Genomic DNA, 22,709 nt, shown 5'->3' with positions numbered 1-22,709 from the left:
GTGGGGACCGTGGAACATAAAATTGGAGAGCTGGAAAGAGCATCTGAGATTATCTAATGACCAGGAGGTAGTATTTTCATTGTTCAGTAGTATCTGACTCTTGGTTACCCCACTTGGGTTTTCTTGGCAAAGATGCTGGAGTGGTTTGCCATTTCCTTTTCCAGCTCATTTTACAGATGAGGAAACTGAGGCAAACAGGGTTAAGTGACTTGCCTAGGGTCTCACAACTAGGAAGTGTCTGAAGTCAGATTTGAACACAGGAAGATGAGTCTTCCTGACTCCAGGCCCACTCTGCACTATGATGCCAACTAGCTGCCCCTGAAGGCAGAGAACCTGGGTTCAAATGTGAACTCTAGGGGCAGCTATGTGGTGCAGTGGATAGAGCACCAGCTCTGGATTCAGGAGGACCTGAGTTCAAATACACATAACACTCACTAGCTGTGTGACTCTGGGCAAGTCACTTAACCCCAATTGCCTCACCAAAAAAAAAAAAGAAAAGAAATGGTGTAGTTTATCAAATGTGAACTCTACTCCTTGACTACCTGCAGATAGCTAGATGGCACAGTGGATAAAGCACTGAACTTGGAGTAAGGAAGGCCTAAGTTCAAATCCAACCTGAGATACTCACTAGCTATATGACCCTGGGCAAATCACTTAATTTCTGTCTGCCTGTTTCCTCAGCTGTAAAATGGGGATAATAATAATGATAATAGCATCTATCATAGGAGTTGTGCGGAAACAACTGATATATTGGTAAAGTGCTTAGCACCTTGTAGGCTCTGTATAAATAAACGTGTATTCCCTTCTCTCTCCACCCCCAACAGTCTGTGGCAAATCATTTCACCTTGGTTTCCTGATCTGAGGTCTCAGTATCTTTATATGTAAAATGACAGGCAGCCAGGGTGTGGTCCACAGAAACCTCGAGCAGAATCAGGGAGACCTGGGTTCAAGTCACGTTCCTGACACCTATTGGCTGAGTGAGCTGGACTTAGCTTCTCAGGCAAATCTCTCAGACTTTCCATCACAGACAAGGTAGTGATCTGCATGGGGAAGGAATTTCCTCCCACGTCCACCAGAAAACCAAGAAGGGACTGAATTAGATGAGGTCTAAAGTCCCTTCTAACTGTCATAAAATGGTCCTCGGAGTGGGATGGAGAGGGTGAAGACGCCCAATCAGGAAAGCTCCAGAGGAGTAGCTGACCAAAAGGAAGGTCTAGTCTGGGGTGAGGGGTGAGGCTCTAGACCAAAGCCTTGGAGGTCCCAGCATTGGGACTCCAAATATCAAGAGAATTAGGGAGCTGGCCCCAGGCTCAGGAGAGTGGTCAGAAAGCAGTTAATTCAGTAGAACAGCTAATGAGGGCCCCACCCTACCCCTTCCTCATCACCAGGGTGAAGCTTGCTGCTCCCTCCCCACCCGTCCACTTCTACACCCCCTTAGGGAATGACACTGTCTGTCTAGTGCTAGAATGTAATCTCCTTGACCGCAAAAACTGTATCTTTTCTGGCATCCCAGCCTTAGAATCGAACATAGTGCTCAGCACATGGCAGGCACTTAATTAATGCTTATTGAATAAAACTGCTCAGGACCTACCCACCCTGGCCAGGACTGTCCTCAGAAGGGACCCTAAAGATCATTTAGTCAGAACCCTACATTTTACAGAGGAAATTGGGACTCAGGTGATGTGTCATTGGTCACGTGTATAAGTGGCAAAGCCTTGATTTTAACCCCAGGCAGTTGGTGAAGCAGTGCATTGGAATCAGGAAGGCCTGGGTTCAAATCCTGCCTGAGATACTTACTAGCTGTGTGACCCTGAGCAAGTCACTTCCCCTCACTCCAGGCTCAGTTTCCTCATCTGTAAAATGGGGATAGTAACAGCCCCTACATCCAAGGGGTGTTGGGAGGCATCCATTTAAAGAACTTCTTAAATATAACTATTATGATTATTGTGGTTGTTTTCTTGTGAGTCATTACACCATCCCCTCTCCCCTATTCAGTCTACAACCCCTTAATTTTACTTATAAGGAAACTAAGTCCCATGATAATTAAGTGGCTTGTAGCCAAGGTCACACAGGGAGTAAACATCAAAGGCAGGATCTGAATCCTTGTCTTCTGATCCCAATAGTTAATGTGTGTTCCCTTGTATGGCACTTCCAGCTACATTTATGGTGAGGGACCAAACCTGGGCCTGCTGCTGAGATTACAAGTACAAAGCTCGTGGTAAATAAAATGCCATGTCAATGTCAGCTCTAATTATTCCTTCTTACATGATTTCCTAAAAAGTACAGGTCATTCCTCTACTCCATAAACTCAGTGGCTCCCTATTACCTCCAGAATCAAATATAAAATCCTTTGTTTGGAGGGGGCAGAGGCAAGATGGCGGAGTAAAAGCAGTGACTTGCTTGAGCTCTCCCCCAAACCCCTCCAAATATCTGTAAAAAAATGGCTCTAAAACAAATCCTCATTTTGACTTTTAAAGCCCTTTAGAACCCGGCCCCTTCCGGCCTTTCTAGTCCTTTCACAAATTTTCTACCTCTCTGACTTTCCTCCCCCATGACCCTCCATCTTGTCACCCCGGGCATCTTCACCGGCTGTGAACTCTCTCCTTGCCTCTAAGGGCTCGAGGCAACTCTCTAAGACAGGGGTCCTTGACCTAAGATTCACAGACGAACTCATTTATTTTCACTAATGTCTAACTGAAATGAACGATTTCTTTCGATTATTTAAAAAACATGATCCCGAAAAGGGGTCCACAGACTTCACCAGACTGCCCAAGGGGTCCAGGCCACCAGAAAGGTGAAAAATGGATGATCTAAGACTACAAATTTCAGAGAAGATGCCAATCTCAACTAGTAGAGGGTGTTTTTTCACCTGGGAGTTCCCTGTATCAATGATATTGCTGATCTAGTCCCTATCTCATTTTATCCTGACAATGATCCTACAAGGTAGATTCTATTATTCCTTTTTTTTTTTTGGTACAGATGAGGAAACTGAGACACAGAGCAGTTAATTCACTTGTCCACAGGCCCACAGCTAGTAAGTATCTGAGGTGGGATTCAAACCCAGGTGCCTGTGGGCTCCTAGTTAAGTGCTTTCCCTCCTATCCTTTGTGGCCAATGCCTAGAAGGCTGGGGGCAGAAGCCACCCTATCAGCTCTATCCTGGAGAGGGCATGGGAGGTGTTGGTAGGAACAGTAACATCATCTTAAATCCTGAGACACAGACATCTGTGGTCTGGCTCATTGAAGGCAGGAATGGCTTTTGTGGCCCTTCTTCTCTGAGGTTCTCTCCCTATCCAATGCTGGGCTCACTTAACCCCTCTGAGACCTGACCCCAAAGTTCCCCAAATGGAGATATCTCACAGCTAGAGAAGTAATGGTCCACGTGTGTCTGTACCGCCTGAGGCCCTACTGTTGATCCATCGATTCTCCTTACACGAGAAGCCCAGGAATTCCACATTCTGTTCTGGCCCCAGGGGCCAGAAACCGGAGGTCAGAGGGGGCTTTCCAGCTATCAGGGGTAACCAGCTTAGTATGAGGAAAAGCATATGGACTGGGGACCAGGAGCCTCCAGTGGTGTTCCAAAGTCTGCCACCGATCTGCCAGGGGACTTAAGGAAATCACTTTTTGTCTCTGGGCTTCAGTTTCCTCACCTGTAACATGAGAAGTTTGGACTCCACAGTTTCCCTCCCTGGCCTTAGAACACTCAAAGTCAGTGTTGTAAGAGTTCTTTGTAAGTGCTGATGCTTTCTGTATCCAGGTTCCTGCCAGCTCCGACATTCTGTGCTCTAAGATCTCTCCCAGCTCTGACATTCTTTGTTCTAAGGGCCCTCCCAGCTCTGACATTCTGTGTTCTAAGGGCCCTCCCAGCTCTGACATCCTGTACTCTAAGGTCCCTCCCAGACTGACATCCTGTGTTCTAAAGATCTTTCCAGCTTTGACATTTTGTGTTCTAAGATCCCTCCCAGATCTGACATCCTGTGTTGTAAGGGCCCTCCCAGCTCTGACATTCTCCGTTCTAAGGTAACTCCCAGCTCTGATATCCTGTGTTCTAGTTCCTTCCCTCTATATTCTAGGTGCCCTTCTGGCTCTGACATTCCTGTCCTAAGGGCCCTCCCAGCTCTCACATTCTCTGTTCTAAGGGCCCTCCCTGCTCTCACATTCTCTGTTCTAAGGGCCCTCCCAGCTCTCACATTCCTTATACTAAGGGCCCTCCTAGCTCTCCCATTCTCTGTTCTAAGGGCCCTCCCAGCTCTCCCATTCCCTGTTCTAAGGGCCCTCCCAGCTCTCACATTCTCTGTCCTAAGGGCCCTCCCAGCTCTCATATTCCTTATCCTAAGGGCCCTCCCTGCTCTCACATTCTCTGTCCTAAGGGCCCTCCCAGCTCTCCATTCCCTGTCCTAAGGGCCCTCCCAGCTCTCACATTCCCTGTCCTAAGGGCCCTCCCAGCTCTCCCATTCTCTGTCCTAAGGGCCCTCCCAGCTCTCACATTCTCTGTCCTAAGGGCCCTCCCTGCTCTCACATTCTCTGTCCTAAGGGCCCTCCCAGCTCTCACATTCCCTGTCCTAAGGGCCCTCCCAGCTCTCACATTCCTTATCCTAAGGGCCCTCCCAGCTCTCACATTCCTTATCCTAAGGGCCCTCCCAGCTCTCACATTCTGTGTTCTAAGGGCCCTCCCTGCTCTCACATTCTCTGTTCTAAGGGCCCTCCCAGCTCTCCCATTCTGCATGCTGAGCTCCCTTCTCACTCTGACAATCCAGACTCCAGGCTCCCTCCATCTCCCTAACCCTGATTTTCAAGTACTCCGTGCTCATCAGCTGGGACAAACCAAGGCAGGCCTGCCAAAGGAAGATGCTGGCATTTCTTTGTCTTCTGGACACAGAGGGGGCCAAATGACCTCCCTGGCTTCCTGTAAGTCCCAACTAAAATCCCACCCTCCACAGGAAGCCTTCCCCCTTCTCAATTCCAGTGCCTTCCTTCTGTTCATTATTTCACATTTATCCTGTATATAACTTGTTTTGTACATATTGGTTTGCATGTTGCCTCCCCCATTAGACTGTAAGCTCCTAGAGGGCAGGGGCTGTCTTTTGTCTCTTTTTGTATCCCCAGCACTTAGCACAGTGTCTGGCTTAACAGATGTTTTGAATTGAATTGACTAATATATTCTTATTTGAGCTTCACACCAATTCTGTGCACCTAGCAGTACAAATATCATTATCTCCATTTTTCATCCAAGGATACCCGAGCTCAGAAGGCCTTGCCCAAGATCACCCAGCTGGTGTCAAAGGCAGGATCTGAATTCAGGACTTCCTGCCTCTAAGCTCAACACTCTTTCCAAGTAAATGGTTAATGCTTCCAACCAAACAATTAAGGGCTTAGAACAAGCTTTGGCCTGAACTTCAAGAGTCCCAGGCCAGAGAGGTCAGTGTACTCACTCAGTCAAGACTGGGTGCTGTCCCCCAACCCTGAGCCACACCTTTGGCAGAGCCCCTGCACAGAGAGTCGAGTGGGTCCTGGCTCCAGGTTCCCTGGGGTCTCCAAGGAGTTTGTACACCATAGAAAAGAGTCAAGGGTAATTCTAACAATAACACATAATACATACCACCTACCAGGAAAGAGTGAATGAATGAATGAATGAATGAATGAGTTCTTAAGGGGAGGACAAATTTCATTTTGAAGACCCCACATGTCATTAGCACATGTTTTTAAACTCATTACTAGGGAGTTTTTCAAGATTACAAGGCACTCCCCACACAGTAGCTCAGTGAGGCTGGCAGTACAATTATTGTTACTAAGTGTTGAATAGATAAGAAAAGAGGACCAGAGAGGGGGGCCAGTTTGTCCAAGGTCACACAGATCCTAAGTGCCCCCACTCAAGCCCAGGCCCTCTGACTTATGACCCAAGGCTTCTCTCTGCCCTGTCTAGGAAAAACTGCCTTTTCAGAGGGTGCAGAGGCTCTGGGCAGCTGGGATGGGCAAAAGAGAAGATCCTTACTCTGCCCCTCTCCCGAGGCTCTCTCCCAGGCTGGGCTGTGTTGGTGAATTGAGCTGAAATCCCAGCCCTCCCCAGCCCCTGGCCCCATGACCCAGAGAAGGACCGGTGCTGGAGCAGCCTCAGGCCCGGGCCTTCAGTTACCTTGCATGCCCTCCTCTTGTCAATACAATCTGGATTCTGGCATCGCAGTCCTTTCTCCTCCAGGCCTCGGTCATCTGCAAAGCAGAGGGCGAGAGGGTGTTAGCCAACCAGGTTAGGGCCTCCCTCCTTACTTAGCCTCCCAGCTCCCTCCCCCACGACCTCCTCCTCTCCCCAGAAGCAGGGCCCAGCAGAGAAGGAAGGGTGGGGCAGGCCTCCTCTGTCCATCCCTTCAAAGAAGGTCAGTGTCGCTTTCCGTTTTAAATGCCAATTTATCTGTTTTCAAAGCTCTTTTTTTCCTTGTAATTCCCCAGGGAAATTATCTAGATTCCACTGCCCAGTAGAAGCTCTCTTTGGAAATAAAAGGCTTAGATACTCTTGTCTCTTCCCCTGTCCCTCTCACAGTAGTCAGGGAAGGAGAAAAGATCTCTCCTGGGTCCTCTCCTGGAATAGAAACCTTCTCACTTTCCCTAAAGAGGGTCTTCCTCACCCATAGCCTGGGGAGAGGCCTCTCGAGCAAGTCTGGACACCCCCCCCCATCCTCAGCTCCTTCCTTCTGTTGATTTCAGGGGAGGCTGGGAGGAGCCTAATAGGTCCATATACGGGGGATGGGGAAAGAGGAAAGAACATAAATCTCTAGTCATGTCTATTTGAGTCTCCCTCTCAAGAAATGGCTGTGGCTCCCTATTGCTTCCCAAATAAAGTTCACACTTTATAAACAATTGGCATTTGAGGCTTTCCACAACATGGTATGACTCAGTCTTGCTAAGCTGATTTCATATGACTATAGTCTACTCTCTAGCCCCAAAATACACCTCTCCCCTCATTGCCTTCTGTTCAGTCGGCTTCCTATACCTGGAATGCCCTCTAGGCCTGAACCCTCTTTCCTTTTGATTTCCTACACATTCTTTGTAAGGGCCTCTCCTACAAGAATCCTGTCCAGCTCTCTCCAGCTTAATACATTTCTCCCCCTTAGGCTGTCCTCAGACCCTTAGTTTTGTAAGACTCTAAAACACCTTTTATATAGCATTGTGTATTGTGATAATCAGACTTTTTCTCTTCTCCTAGACTGTAAACTTGCCAGGACAAGACTTCAGTCTTTTCTAAATGCTATATCTCTAGAACCTGGAACCGTGCTTAGCATCCAGCAGACAGCCAGATTGTGCCAGTTTTTTTCAGGGACAGAAGTTTACCACATGGTCCTTACCCATATGCATATAAGCCATAGGTCCATCTGAAACTCAGTGTCTAGGCCCACCCCCACCCCTAGATAGGAATCAGACTGATCTGAAGTCTGACAGCTCCCAATCTGACCAGTAAAAGAAATGGGAGTAACATGTCCCTAACCCCACCTCCATAATTGTTTCTTTGGGAAAGAGTGAGGTAGACAAGGAAATGGGGATGCACATGAGGGAAGAAAAAGGGGATGGCAATAGTAGGTGTCTGAACTACTCCCCAGGCCCAGATCTAGCCCTGGTCTGCCCCAGAACCCCAGGCTGCTGGGCATCTGAGGGCAGGAAGGTCCAGACACCAGAAAGCCAGCCCAGCTCCAGAGAAGGTGGAGGACACTTCTTCCAAGGATAGACCTTAAGCCCACCCCTACTCAGGAGGTTTGTCTGGAGTCTCTGGTTGTAGAGAAGGTAGTCGTGATGACTCCTCACTCCTTTTCCAGGCCTTCCAAAGTGTTCCCCCTTAGCTCTTGCAACCCTCAGCACGCCTAATCTCCAGAGAGAGGCCAGAAGGGATGGGCCAATATTCACTCTGAACCTAGGGCAACCTTAGATGCCAGCCCAGCTGCGCCCAGCTTGCCCCAACCTGCCCACCTCCCCAACTCTCCAAAGCTGACTGGCCCCCAGCAAAGCTTCTCCAGAGCTAGAGCCTAGAGTGGCCTTGACCTCCCCCCATCCTCAGAATCCTCTAATCCGGGAATCTGTGGCCCCAGAAAACCCCTGCATCAAAGACTCCAGTCCAAAGGGCCCCCCTTCCTCTGGCCTGGGATCCCTAGCGCCTGAAACCCCAGGCACGTAGTTCAGGATACCTCACCCTGGAACCCCCCAGGCCTCTCCTCAAGGCCAGATTTCCACGGTCTGGGTCCCCTTGTCCCTCCCCCTAATTCGGGGGGGGGGCCATCTCTGGAGCTTGGCCCCTAGTATGTAGCACTCCCTCCAGTTCTGCTGCCTCCCCCCACCAAGTTCCTGGAGCCCCTCCGCCAGTCTGCCCCGCAATGGAACACCACAGCCCTGTGGACACCCTGGACTCCCCCCGTCCGCCAGAATTCCAAGGCCCTGGACCACGCACCCTATCTGGTATCCAGAGCCCCCCCCAGTTCAGGATCCCAAGGCTAGGAGTCTCCTCTCCCCCAGGTCTAGGAGTCCCCTAGCACCCCTGGACCAGGCCTCCCCCAGCCTAGTCCAGGATCCCACAGTTCTGCCCCCGCTCCCCACGCGCCCCCAGTCCCAGAGTCCACCATCCTGGAGCCCCAGCCTCCGACCGCTGATTGCCGGGGTCCTCGGCTCAGCCCGCCATCCTGGGCCAGCGCGGCGGCGGCGACCGCAGCCCAGCGGCGGGGCCGGCCGGAGACGCGGGCTTGGAGCCCCGCGCGGATCCCGGGGTTCCTGGGCTCGGCGGCTGCAGCAGCCTGGCCGGCCGCCAGCCCTTCCCTTCCATTCCCTCCGCTGCCCTCGGCCGGGGGTACCCCGCACTCACCCATGGAGGAGCCCCCCGGGGACAGAGACGGCTCTCCCGGAGCCTGCCGCTGCGCCGGCCCGGCCTGGTCCCGGGGGAAGCGAGAGGAGGGGAGGGGAAGAGAGGGGAGGGAAGCAGAGGCTAGGGGAGGGGAGGCGGAGAGAAGTGGAGCCTGCCCAGCCGAGGCCAGGAGAGGCGGACACAACAGCGCCGCGGGGTTTGGGCTGCTTAGGTGAAACAGACACAGCCGGAACCCTGAGCCCCGAGCCCCGAGCCCCGAGCCCCGAGCCCTGAGCCTAAGCTCAAGCTGCTGGAGCCAGGGTAGGAGGCGATCAGCCTAGGGCCTGGGGACTCAGGGACAGAGACATAGCAAGAGACAGAGAAACAGAGACGGAGACAGAAGAGACAGTGCAAAGGGCCAGAGACACAGACAAGAGACAGAGATAAAAAAATAGAATCAGAGAGAAAGAGATAGAGAGGCAAAGAAGCAGAGACAGAGTGAAGGACAGAGATGGAGAGGCAGAGACAGAGCTAGAGAGATAAAGAAAAGCAGAGACAGGCAAAAATCCCAACCCAGAGGGGCTGGTGGGTGGTCAGAGCCCCAAGTGGGTGTAAGAGACAGGAGATGAGCCAGTCAAGCCAGGAAAGGGAGGGGGGCAGGGGCTGGGAGTGGCCCTGGGAGACACCTCTGAAATGCTTCTAGGCTGGCAACCTAGAGAGGTGGGGCAGTGTCAGGTGACGGCAGAATCAGCCCAGCTCCAGGGATTGAAAAGGCCTTGGGCTCCCCAGCTGGCCGGCCCAGCCTAGCCCGGCTCAGCCCAGCCCAGCCCAGAGGGGAGAAAACCTGAAGCAGCTCAGAGCTCCATCTTCCCTAGGCAGTATTTTACGGAGGACAGACCTGAGGCCTACTTGGACTGAGCAGCATTGGAATCCAGCTGTGAGGAGCCGAGGAGACCCTGGGTGTCACTATTGATTCCAATATTAGTTCCCACAGGGGTGAGCAACCTCTTGGTACCCACAGCCTAGGATCAAGTCACTTACCACCAAGCTATTTAACCTGAGCCTCAGACAATAAGGCCTATATCATCTGTAGTCATTAGGTTGTCTGACAACCAGTCAGGATGCATTGATTAATGGGGCAGCTAGATGGTGCAGTGCATCGCTCTGGCCTTGGGGTCAGGAGGACCTGAGTTTAAATCTGGTCTCAGACACTTGACACTTACTATCTGGGAGACCCCGGGCAAGTCACAACCCCAATTGCCTCACCAATTTTTAAAAAAGCATTGATTAAGCACCTACTGTATGCTAGGCTTATAAGGAGTTACAAAATAGATCCAGTCTAATGTTGGGGGGTGGGGGAGGAGGCACTAGAGGCCCGGAGGAAAGGAAGTCCTGTTTGCATGCAATGACCCTTAAAGCTGAGCATTGATGGAAAAGATGGAGATTTGAAGGTGAGGAGGGAGGGCTTGGAACTTGGCCACTTTGACTGGACCTTGGTGGGCCTGAAAAGAAGTGATCTGCTTCAAACACTGGATTTTTATAGCCTGTAGGCAACCCACTGGGCCTTCTTCAGCAGTATCCACTCTAGACATAAGGGTAGGGACTGAACCTTCATTTGTACTGGTACAGGGAACTCCCTGTAACATGGGAGGCTGCCGTATTCCTTCTCTGCAGCTACATTGTCTTGGAGAGCTGCCTGGAATGAGTATTGGCTTAAGTGACTTATCCAGGGCCACACAGGTCTGCCAGCTCTTCATCGATTCTATCATACTTTAGAATCAAGTGAAATGATGTGTGTAGAACAACTTCACCAGGCCGCCTGAGTGTCAGCTATGGTTATTCTTCCCCCGTCAGAGGCCAGAGAAGTGGCTGGTCTGTATACTGTACTATTTTGTATTTATCTCTCTGCATATCCAGGCCCCTGTTATTGCAATTCATTTGTGTCCAACTCTCGGTGACCCCATGTGGGGTTTTTTGGCAGAGACACTGGAGTGCTTTGCCATTTCCTTCTCCAGCTCAAGTTACAGATGAGGAAACTGAGGCAAACAGTGTGAAGTGACTTGCCCAGGGTCACACAGCTAGTGTCTGAGGCTAGATTTGAATTCAGATCTTCTTGACTCCAGGCCCGGTGCTCTGGGTACTCTGGTATCCTCTAGCTGCCACCCTCTATGCCCTAGTAGATTGTAAAATCCTGGAGGGCAAGTACTGTTTCATTTTTGGTTTTATATTCTCAACACCCAGCACCTTGACTGGCACACAGAAAGAACTCCATAAATGCTCTAGGTGGCACAGTGGATAGAGCACCAGCCCTGGATTCAGGAGAACCTGAGTTCAAATCTGACCTCAGATACTTACTAGCTGTGTGACCCTGGGCAAGTCACTTGACCTCCATTGCCCAACCAAAAAAAAAAAGAAGAAGAAGAAGATGGAACCGAACTGAATCGAGAATTCCCAGGTACTATCCCTGGCCAAGAAAGCTCAATCACCCAGAAAGGAAGTGCCTGGAGGTTGCAGATAGGAAGCATTTCTGGCCAGCTGGACAAACCCCATCCCTGGGATGAGCACCCAGGTATCATGAAGGATCCCTGAATAAAAAGAGGCCCGGGTTCAAATCCTGCCTCCAACATTTGCTAGCTGTGGGATTTTGGACAAGACACCAAGCCTCAGTGTACTCATTTGTAAAATGGGAAGGTTGTACTTTCTCCCTCACAGGAGGTTTGCGGAGAAGCCTTGTACTTCATGTAGTGATATAAACATGGCAGTTCTCATAATCAACAGCGCTCATGAGCATTCAGGCCACGTCTTAGAACAGAACTCAGTCCTGGGTCTCCAATGTCACTGGCTGACACCCCTCCACTCACTCTTCCCACCTCAACCTTCTTTCCGCAGATGAAATCAGGCTATAGTGAACAGCCCTGGGAAGCCAGACAGGGGAAAGACCAGCTAAAAGGATCTACCATTTTGCCCCAGAGCTTACAGAGGCAGCTGGGGAGCTGATTGAATGTATAGACGAGGCTTGTATGTTCTTGGCACTGCCTAACCAGAGCCAACACACACCAGACAAGCCAGGGTCCCTCCCTCCTTCCTCACCACCCTCTGGGACTGGACTCCAACCAGCTGGAGCCCCCAAGGGCCTCAGCTTAGCTCTGGGGTGGAGACTTCTTCCTTCTCCTAGACTGAGCCCAAGTGCCTAGGAGCCCTGGGCTGAGGGATGGTCAGGAGGGGAGGAGAGCCTGGAAGTCTCAAGGTCTCTCCCAGGCCTCCAGTCCTTTGTTAGGCCGATCCCTTAACAGTAAGGTTAAGGGGTATCTGCCCCTTTAAGGGCTGTAACTTGGGAACTGTACAAACATGTAAGAATAGGAGACAGCATTTCGGGAAATTTATGCAAATGCACTTTTATCTTTGTATGGATGTTCATTGCAGAACTGGGCCCGGTGGGAAATAATTTCAGACCTGGGCAGGGAGCAGGGAGCTAAGGGGTAGTTATCCCTGGGATACCAGCAGCTGCGGGGAGGGAAAGGGGACTAGGTGCTTACTGCCCTGAGTTTGAGAGCAGGGGGAGCTCAATTCACCCTGCAGTGCCCCTCAACCTGAGGGGTGGGGCCTGAAAGAGGAGCCAGTGATGCCATCATCTGTCTGCTCCCCCCCATTGGCTGCAGGGAAGAAGGAATGGGAGGAGGAGGCCCCCAGGAGAGTAACTCTTGCTGGGGGAAGAGGCATTTGACTCAGGGGCCGGCCTGGCAGCTTGGCAGCCCGAAGCCCAGCAGGGAGACAAGCCCCACCCACCCAGCCACCCCACCCCTATTCTGCCTGGGATTGACAGGCTTCTGTAAAGAAAGTATTTCAGACCTTTAACTTAGACCATGACCTGAGGTTTCACTTTGCCAAAGCATCTTGGCATCTGCTGGGCAATTTATAACCTTCCAGAGCTGCCTGAGGCACTGACAGTGACTTGCTCAGATATCTGAGGCAGGCCTTGAACCCAGACCTTCCTAATGCGGGCCCCTCTATCTACTAGTCTAGGGCAATATAAGGGTGGAAATCAGGAGCACTGGTAGGTTGAGGAGACCTAAGGTCAGGGAGACTGCTTTTGGCCCAGAGAGGTCAGGGCACTTGCCCAGGGTCAGACAGGTGGCATGTCACCTTGCAAATCTTGCAAATGACTTCATCTGCAAAATGAAGGGATTGGAGCGGAGAATTTCTAAAATCCCTCTGGCTCTCAGTCAGCAATCCTCTGCTCCCATTGGATTCCAGCCTCCCACCAATCTCACACACACACACACACACACACACACACACACACTCTCACACTCTCTCATACACTCACACACACACACACACACACACACCACCTTTTCTTCCATGAAGGTGCCCTCCCTGGCTCCAGAAGCAGCCCCTCTGACTCTGAGGCCCCAGCCAGACACTCTCAGCTGATTGCAGAACCCAAGGTTCTTGGTCCCACAAGGATGAGTCAGGGAAGGAACAATTTCTTGGGAAGAGGAGGTAAGATGTGGCCAGATGTGGAGGCCAGGGGGTGGGAGACTGTGACAAATTTCCCCAGAAGGTATCGCAGCACTGGCTCAGAGTGGGGGCAAGGTGGAAAACAAATAGCTGTGTGCCCTTGCTGGTCCTTTCCCAAGGAGAGTGAGCAGAGAGCCCGAGACGTCGGTGGGTTGCCCAGTCTCTCCTGAGGAAGCCTTTCTTTGTCTTCCTGGAAAATGGCACTTGGACTTGGTAAGCCCCAAGAGGGCAGGGAACAAGCTTAGGTGAAATGCACTTCCTGCCTACTTGAGCACGGAACATAATACTCTGTATTCAGTAGGTACTTAATTGTTTATCAATTAGGCTTGTCTCTCACAATGACGGCTCCAAGATAACCAGGTCTGCCTTGCTCATGCCTCTCCAAGAAAAGGCAAAATGTGATACAGCGGTATGTACAAATGACTTAAAGGTCAAAAGACCTGCATTTGAGACCTTCTTTGCCACTGAGCTAGCCCTGAGCCATAAGCAAGATGTTTGACCTCCTGGGGCCTTAGTTTCCCAACATGTAAAATAGTGACTAATAATAGTTGTACTACTTACCCCTACAGAATCGTTGTGAGGATAGAATGAGACAAGTTATATAAAATACTTTGTAAACTTCTCTAAAGTTCTTCACAAAATTATTTTAGGTATGCATCTCTGGAGGGGGAGATACAGCAGGAAATGTATTTGGTATAAAATCAAAAGATACTTTTTTTTAGTTAATAAAAATTGCTTAACAGACTTTAAAGTGCTTTGCAAACTTTAAAATGTTACAAAAATATTAGGTTGTTATTTTGAGGTGGTCTTGAAAGTTGTTGGGGCCAAAAGATTCCAACATCACCAATTTGGTTAGACAGAAGACATACAGTCTGTCACTAGGCCCTACTTAGAGCCTCAGCCTCAACCCAGCTTTTGCTCAGTCGCAGAACCTTGAAAAGCCTGGGGTCCCTAGGTTTTCAAAATGGCCTATTCTCTGATTTCCCCGGGGGCTATTTCCCTACATTTTCCTGGGGTCCCCAGCCCCTTCCTCATCCCTGAAGTCTCACCATTTCTTCTTGTCCCCCAACCTTTGTCTCATAAAGTAGTAGCCCCTAGTCTCGGCCGACACCCTCACATTTCCCACATCCCAAACTAGCCTTCCTGTTAAGCTCTTCCAGGGCCCTGGCAATGAGGCATTCATACTGGGGCTTGGAGCAAGCCCCTGACATCCCTATGATGTCAGAGACAAAAGGGGTGGGTAGTCAGGAAGATACAATGAGCACATCCTTGAGCTTAATGTGACCCTAATGACCTGACATAGAAAAGGCCCCTTTCTTGCCCCCGTAGCCCCTTGCCACTATCCCCTGGCCTTCACACTTCACAGAAGACCACCGGTCACATGGCTGCTTGCCTTAGGGCCCCACAAAGAAGTGGGTAGTGGGGAGCCAAATGGCACAAAAACCAACCAGACAGAAGGATGGGGATCTGGGCACCTGGCCCATCTAACTGCAGGCCAAGAAGTGACCTTCTCACCCACTCCTGGGGGCTGGGAGAAATGTTCTGACTGAGGGCTGCCCACGGCCTGAAATCATCCCCCAGGACAATCCCTCTCTGTGCGGGCCATGTGCCCACCACATAGAAACAGACCTCTCATTGGTCCACCAGGGCCCCAACCCGCCTTTCAGCTGACCTGTTATGAATAATAATAAAAGCAAATCCAGAATTCTTCCCTTGGGGCCCCAGAGAAAGTTTTTCAAGCTCCCTGCAAACTTAGAGCAGATGGACAGCGGATGGGTGGACAGTAGGATAGTGGAACAGCCCAGGGGCCCCAGTGACCATCCATTTCCTCCTGCAAAGTCAGGGGAGGTGGAGGGCACCACAGCTGTGTCTCAAAGCTGGGAGCCAGGCAGCCAGGAAGGCAGCCCCAAGATTTCCTTTGGCAGCCTCACAGAGGAACTGAGAAGCCCCTACTCAGCAATATTAACATTTCAGCAAAAATGTGTTTAAGATTCAGCGTCGGTCACGCTTTGTACACGAGTCCTCCCCAACCCAGGAAAAGCTCAGCCAAAAGACAAAATGTGGCAAACCACTCCTCTATGCACAGGAGGTCACAGGGATTCTGACACCCCCCACTCTTTTTATTTTATTTTATTGCTAGACGGTGGGGTTAAGTAACTTACCCAGGGTCACACAGCTAGTGAGTGTTATGTGTCTGAGGCCGGTTTTGAACTCAGGTCCTCCTGACTCCAGGGCCTGTGCTCTATCCACTGCACCACCTAGCTGCCCCTCCCCCATTCTTTAGACCCCTATGGAGTACGGCCTTCTGCTCAGGGAATAGGAGAATCTCAGGGTCCTGAGCACACGGATCAGGACTATAAGATCCCAAACTGGAAAAGATCTCAGAAGCCATGTAATTCAACACTCTCATTTTACAAATGAGCAAACCAAGGCCCAGAGAGTAATTTACCTAAAGCAAATTACCCAAAGGTCACTAGGGGGCACCACAGTGCACAGAACCCTGGGCCTGAAGTCAGGAAGACCTGAGTTCAAATTCAACTTCAGACACTTGCTAGCTGTGTGATGCTGGGCAAGCCGCTTAACTACTCTTTGCCTCAGTTTCCTCAACTATAAATAGGAATAATGACAACACCTACCTGACAGGGTTGTTGGGAGGATCAAATGGGATAATATCAGCTCCTCTCCCTCTTAGAGACATTCACACTCAGCTACCCCTAGGGCTCACTCCATTTCAACACCATAAACTTGCCTACAAAATCTAATTTCTGACTAAGCTGCACTCACGACCTCTCCAACATGCCCAGGTGCTGGCACCTTCCTCCCTTCTTCCTTTTCAGCTTCCTTTTGTGCATTGTCTTAGAATGTATGTATGTATGTATGTATGTATGTATGTATGTATGTATGTACATATGTATGTATATATGTATGTCTCATTAGAATATGAGCTCCTTGATGTCTATCAATTGGGGAATGCCTGAACAAGTTGTGGCATGTGATTATGATGGAATACTATTGCGCTATAAGAAATGATGAGCAGGATGGTTTCAGGAAAACATGGGAAGATTCATATGAGCTAATGCAAAGTGAAGTGATCACAATCAAGAGGACACTGTACACATTAACAGCAATATTGTAACAACGATGAGCTGAGACACTTAGCTGCTCTGATCAATTCAGTGATCCGACATAATTCCAAAGGACTTATTTCAAAAAATGCCATCTACCTCCAGAGAGAGAACTGATGAACTCTGCATGCAAACTGAAGTACAGTGTTTCATTTTCTTTATTTTTCTTACTTTTTTCATGATATGGCTAATATAGAAATATGTTTTTTCATGATTGAAATTGTATAATTGATATGATACTGCTTGTCTTCCCAATGAGTGGGGGAGGGGCGGAAGGGAAGGAGAGAATTTGGAATTTTAATTTTTTTAATGTCAAAAATAATTTTTTAAAAGATTGTAAGCTCCTTGAGGGCAGACCTGTCTTTTTTTTTCTACTTGTATTTCTATTCCCAGTGCTTAGCACAGTGCCCATCACACAGTAAGGGCTTAATAAATGTTTGTTGAATGACTGACTGAAGACCATCCCAACAGACCGTAATCACAGGTAAGCCCTAAAACACAAATAATTTTATAAATAGTCACATCTCATTTCACTTGGAGACTTAAGCATGCACACACACAGACACACAGACACAGACACACACATATGTTCACACAATTAGTTACACTGAATCCCTGATCTCCCCAGTTATTTATGTTCTCTCTCCTTGAATACCCTGACTCTTACTCATCATATGTATTCCCCAGTAGGATGAAGCCTCTTGAGGGCAAATACTTTTTCAACTTTCTCTTTGTTTCTCTAGTACCTAGCATAGTATCTTGTAAGTAATCAATGCTTTTTGAAATGGGGAGTAAGATTGCAGGTGAAGAGTACTTCTAGGGCTCAAATTACATTATGAAGCAGCAATCATCAAAACTACTTGGTACTTATTAAAAATAGAATAGCAAATCTTATTAGATAAGGAAGTAACAGAAAGAATTGAATGCTACAACCCAATATTGGATAATCCATTGAATATGAATTTCTTGGGGAAGGACTTTTGTTATGCAAAAAAACAGGGGATACTGAAAAGCAGTTTGGCAGAAAATAAGATTACACTAGCATCTTACACTATATACAATAGTAAGTTCAAAATGAATCCTGAATCTTAATGTAAAAGGTCAGAGCATAAAATAAATCAGAAGAGAATGTGACCTTATACCTTTCACAGCTTTGACTAGACTGAAAGTTCTTAAACCAAATGAAATTTAGACGAGATCAAAACAGGCAAAATAGATCATTTCAGTTCATGAAAAATTGAGTGCTATGCAATTATAATGACCAAGCTTGAGCCCTGGGAAGAGCTATGAAAATGGAGCTCATCTCCCAAGATGGTATAAAGAGTGGGACACTGAGGTTAGGAGAACCTAGGTTCAAATCTTGTCTCAGATACTTCCTTAGCTATGTGACCCTAGGCAAATCACTTAACCTCTTGGTTGCAGTTTCTTCACCTGTACAATAAGGTCATTTGTGACCTTTAAGACCCTTTTCTGTTAGAAGTCTATGATTTTTTTCAGAGATGGGGGACTACAGGTAAGGAACGCTGTTTATACTGTCAGACATAGTTGATGGGTCAGTGGATTGGGACAAAATGCTCTTGTTTCCTCTTTCTTTTTTCTTTCAAGAAATGATTTGCTGAGCAGACAAGCAGGGAGGAATATATTTGTAAATTAATGTGATGTAAAAAGATAGAAGGGAATGAGCATTTATAGAGTACCTACTATGTAGCAGGCACATGCTCAGCACTTTACAAATATTATCTCATTTGATCCTTACAATAACCTGTGTGATAAATGCTCTTATTATCTCCATTTTACAGACGAAGAAATAATACTAGTAATACTATAATAATTAATAATAAAATAATAATAATAAACAACTAACATTTATACAGTGCCTACTATATTCCAGTCACAGTGCTAAGTGCTTTACAAATATTATCTCATTTGATCCTTACAACAACCCTGGGAAGGAGGTGCTATTATCATCTCCATATTACAGTTTAGGAAATAATGATGAAATAATAAACAATAATAGTAACTGACATTTATATAGTACCTACTATGTGCCAGGCATTGTGCTGAGGACTTTAGAGATATTATCTTGCTTTGATCCTCATAACAACCCTTTAAGGTAAGTGCTATTAGTGGTCCCATTTTACAGATTTATATGATTAAAGACTCAAAGACCTCTGGCTGAAAGGGACCTGAAAAGTCACAAAGTCTAGTTCTCATATTTGAGGTGAGGAAATTGAGACAGAAGTTAAATGACTGGTCCAAGATCATGCAGCTAACAATTGTCTGATGGACACATTTGAACTCAGGTCCAAGTTCTCTCTCTACTGCATCGCTTAGCTGCCAGTAAAATAAAAACAAAAAATATCAATAAAATATTTTAAATGTTGGTTGAGATTTCACACACCTGTGCAGAGGGAGAGTGAAAGAAAGGGACTTACAGGGAAAACACACACACATCTCTATTTCTAGATTGGTAATGGGGCAGCCTCTCAGAACTAGGAGAGATACTGAGAAGGGAGAAGAGAGAGGGAGAGGCTTTAAACCTCTGTCTTTCACTGAGGGCAGCAGAGGCCTGATTGTATTATTGGCCTGGACCCAGTAGTCTAATCCTCAGATAAGAAGAGAATGGGGCAAGCTAGGGTGGGACCATCGGGCCTTTGTCCCAGGGCAGTGACAAGGGTGGGGAGTAAAATGTGCTTCCTTCCCAGGGCAGTTGCACTAGGGCAGGCAAGGGAAATAGTGAACCCCAAGCTATGGAGGATGGTCATGAGAAGGAGTCGCCCAGACCTTTCGCCTGGCCCTGGGTACCTATCAACATGTCCACTGGGATTTCCCTCACTTCCACATTTGTCAGATTCCACTTGCTGGGGCCATACTGACATGCACTTCCTGAAATGGGGATCTGCTTGGATCCAAATGACCCTAGGTAAGTCATTCAACTTCTGTCTCAGTTTCCTCATCTTGAATGTGGGAACTGGACTTTGTGGCCATTGAGGTCCCTTTCAGCTGGAGGACTGTGATTCCTTAACCATGTAAACCACGAGGAATGCCTGAGTGTCCTGAGGTCGGGACTCTGTCCTTCCCTTCCACCCCACAGCTGAATATGCTTCTCAATTAGTCCTGGGGGCTGCCAGGTTGTCTCTGGCCCCTCAGCTTGGCAAATTCATATGGTTTCAAGCTGAATGTCCATCAGAGGTAGGGATGCAAACTAAACTAGAAATTGGAACATACATAATGATCCCTGTCAAGATACATTGACTTAGAAAACTGTATATTAACATTTCTACTTTTGCTTGTATTTTAATTTATTTTGCTGAATATTTATTTCCCAATTATATTTTAATCTGGTTGGGGTCCACTTGGGAGTGAACCACAAGCTGATCTTTGTGAACCACACCTTTGATCTTAAGAGACAATGCAGGGCAGCTAGATGGCACAGTGGATAGAGCTCTGGCCTTGAAGTCAGGGGATCTGAGTTCAAATCTGGCCTCAGACACTTGACACTAGCTGTGTGACCCTGGGCTAGTCACTTAACCTTGGTTGCCTCACCAGAAAGCGCAAAAAAAAAGGTACTTTATCGAGTTTCAAAAACAAAGTAACTACAAAAATCAACAGGGGGCAGCTAGGTGGCACAGTGGATAGTGCACTGGCCCTGGAGTCAGAAGGACCTGAGTTCAAATGTGGCCTCAGATGCTTACTAGCTATGTGACCCTGGGCAAGTCACTGAACCCTACACTTTGAGATAGGAAATCTAGATTCCCTTTCTGTCTCAGATATTCATTGACCCTGGGCAGGCCAATTTACTTTTGTGTACTTCTCTTTCTTAAAAAAGAAAAGAAAAGAAAAGAAAAGAAAAGAAAAGAAAAGAAAAGAAAAGAAAAGAAAAGAAAAGAAAAGAAAAGAAAAGAAAAGAAAAGAAAAGAAAAGAAAAGAAAAAAGATGCTCACTATTTTTCCTCAATGACTCAATCCTACCAAGAGAACACTCTCTAATAAGAATGAAGTATAATCAAGCAGAAGACATCCACATGAGGCATTTGAGCCTTAGTTTCTTCAGTTGTATAATAAGCTAACAATCCTGCCATTACCTAATTCCCAATGTTGTAAGAAAAGCAATAAATAAATAAACGTGAATTACTGTTATTACCTAGACCACTAGCCCCTCAGTCTTATGGATGAGGAAACAGAGAAGCTTAATCACTTGTTAAAGATGAACACAGATAATAGCAGAGGCTAGATCGGAACCCAAGTCTTTGGACACTAAATTCAATGCTATTTCAGCTCTCTCTCTCTCTCTCTCTCTCTCACTATCTCAACAACAATAGCAGCTCTATGGTTTGATATACAAATAGGCAGAGCATAAGGATAATGACCAAATGTCCCCTCCTACTCTGCCAAGAAAAAAAGATGAGAGAATTTGCCTCCCTCACTTCTCCGCAGAGCTGGAGTGGGGGCCTAGGTATGCAGAACACTGCATCCACTGTTAGACTAAGTCCATATGTTGGTTAGTTCTGCTGAGCTAGGGTTTTTTTCCTCTTTTTTTATTCTTTGTTACAAGGGATAGATAGGGTTCAGTGGAGGGAAAGGAGACATTGGTAAATGAAGGTGATGTGACAACAAAGGAGATCCAATATCCATCCTCCTTCCCTGCATTCCAACCACCAGCCTCCCACACACTCCTCTGCTCTCTAACATTGTCTGGCCCAGATGCCATCCTCCTGTGCCACCCCATTGTGGCTACACTAGTCCTACTAATTCCACCCCACCCCCACCCCTAGAGAGTTAATCTTGGTCCTACTACTAAGTGCGCATGTGTGACCTTGGGCAAATCACTGTACTCTGTGCCTGATCGATCAAGGAAAGACACAATTGTTGCCCTGACTAGCCTGGGTAGGAAATTGTCTTGAATAGCAAATCAGATTAGTCCAATATATCAAACATAGTATGGGGAGTCCCTCCACTGAAGCAGATCTCAGCCCACCTCTAACCTGCAGTCTTAGACGTCACACATTAGTACAAAGGAAGGTTTTTCCTGAGTGGGATTAGGGGGAAGGGTTGGTGGGATACTGGGCAGTGAGGGAAAAAAGATGTCAACAGATCATTTTTAAAAACCCAGAACACAACAAAACTAAGTGCAAAGGGGGTATGAATAAATAGCAGTTTGGCTACTCTCTTGGTAAATTTTGTGTCTGTGTGTCTGCATGTATAACCCAGAAGTTCAGTTTCTTTTACAATCCTCTTTCTTATTCTTCTTTGATAATTGAACTATTTGCAATTATTAAGTTCACAATAAAAGAGAAAATTGCTTCTAAAAAAAGAAAAACAAAAGCAAGTTATAATCTGAGACTCAGAGAGATAAGAGAAATAAAGGGTCTGACAACTAGTAAGTGTGAAAGGTGGGATTTGAACTCAGGTCTTCCTTGCCATATAGCAGCTACTTTACAAGGAGACACAAATATGAGGTAAGATAGTGCTGATCAGTCAGGCCCCCCTGGACCCCTTCACTCCAGAAGGTCTTTGAGCAAACACCCAAACACCTATCTAGGAAAAGCAAGATTTTCTCCTTCTCCCACCTGGCACAATCACTCTGGGTTCCCAGCATCTTCATTTCCACTCCCACCCCACCCTTCTTACCCCCTCTTAGGATACCCTGAACCAACTGAATAGAGAGGAAGTCTCCTTTGACCTTCTGCTGCCCCTCCCCCTGACCCCTGGCAATGACCCAGCCCCTGGGAAGGGGCCCACTTGTCCTGGCTCCTCTCTCCTCCTCCTAGCTCTAGGAAGGAGCTCGGCTTTACAATCTGCTGTCCTTTATACTAAGGACCCCTTCAGATGGGGCCAGACTGTAAGGGTGAAATTCATCATGGAAGAAACTGACTTCTTGACCACTTCCATTGGGCCCCCAGTGACTGCCTCCTCTCTATCATAATCTGCTGTCAGGGAAAGAGTCTGATAACCTCATCCATCATGATGAGCTGTAATAAGTCTATAGGTAAAAATATGAACCGCCCCTCCCCCCATGGCGAAGCCAACCGGTGTGTGTGGGGGAGGGTGGACGCTCAGTGCAGAATGAGGCATATGTTGTCAGACGTGGCCTATGTATTGGTTTGTTTTGATTCCTGCCTTATTATAAGAGAAGGTTCTATTTAGAAGTGGAGGTGGGGTCATTGGGAAGGAATGCCAGAAAAAAAGCACCCATATATTTTTTAAGAGTTGTCCCTTCCCTACACCTCTCTCCAGAGACCTGCATTTT

General features: G+C 47.8%; 1 protein-coding gene across 4 annotated transcripts in view; it reads right to left on the bottom strand.

Moving 5' to 3' along the window:
* PLEKHG5 (pleckstrin homology and RhoGEF domain containing G5) overlaps positions 1 to 22,709 on the bottom strand; it is a 114,438-nt gene that overhangs the window by 50,114 nt on the left and 41,615 nt on the right. For 3 of the 4 annotated variants that reach the window (XM_078145722.1, XM_078145721.1, XM_020974966.2), the window contains exon 2: positions 6,133 to 6,206. In XM_078145722.1, coding sequence (XP_078001848.1) covers positions 6,133 to 6,206 — 74 coding nt within the window. Of the gene's footprint in view, positions 1 to 6,132; positions 6,207 to 8,835; positions 8,922 to 22,709 lie in introns of those variants that run through there. The other variant, XM_078145724.1, reaches the window with a different exon arrangement.

This window comes from Phascolarctos cinereus, unplaced genomic scaffold (assembly GCF_003287225.1).
Source record: "Phascolarctos cinereus isolate Bilbo 61053 unplaced genomic scaffold, phaCin_HiC Scaffold_726;HRSCAF=1367, whole genome shotgun sequence".
Lineage (NCBI taxonomy): Eukaryota > Metazoa > Chordata > Mammalia > Diprotodontia > Phascolarctidae > Phascolarctos > Phascolarctos cinereus.
The sequence above is the reverse complement of the archived record's forward strand: the minus strand, read 5'-3'. Positions and strand labels throughout refer to the sequence as shown.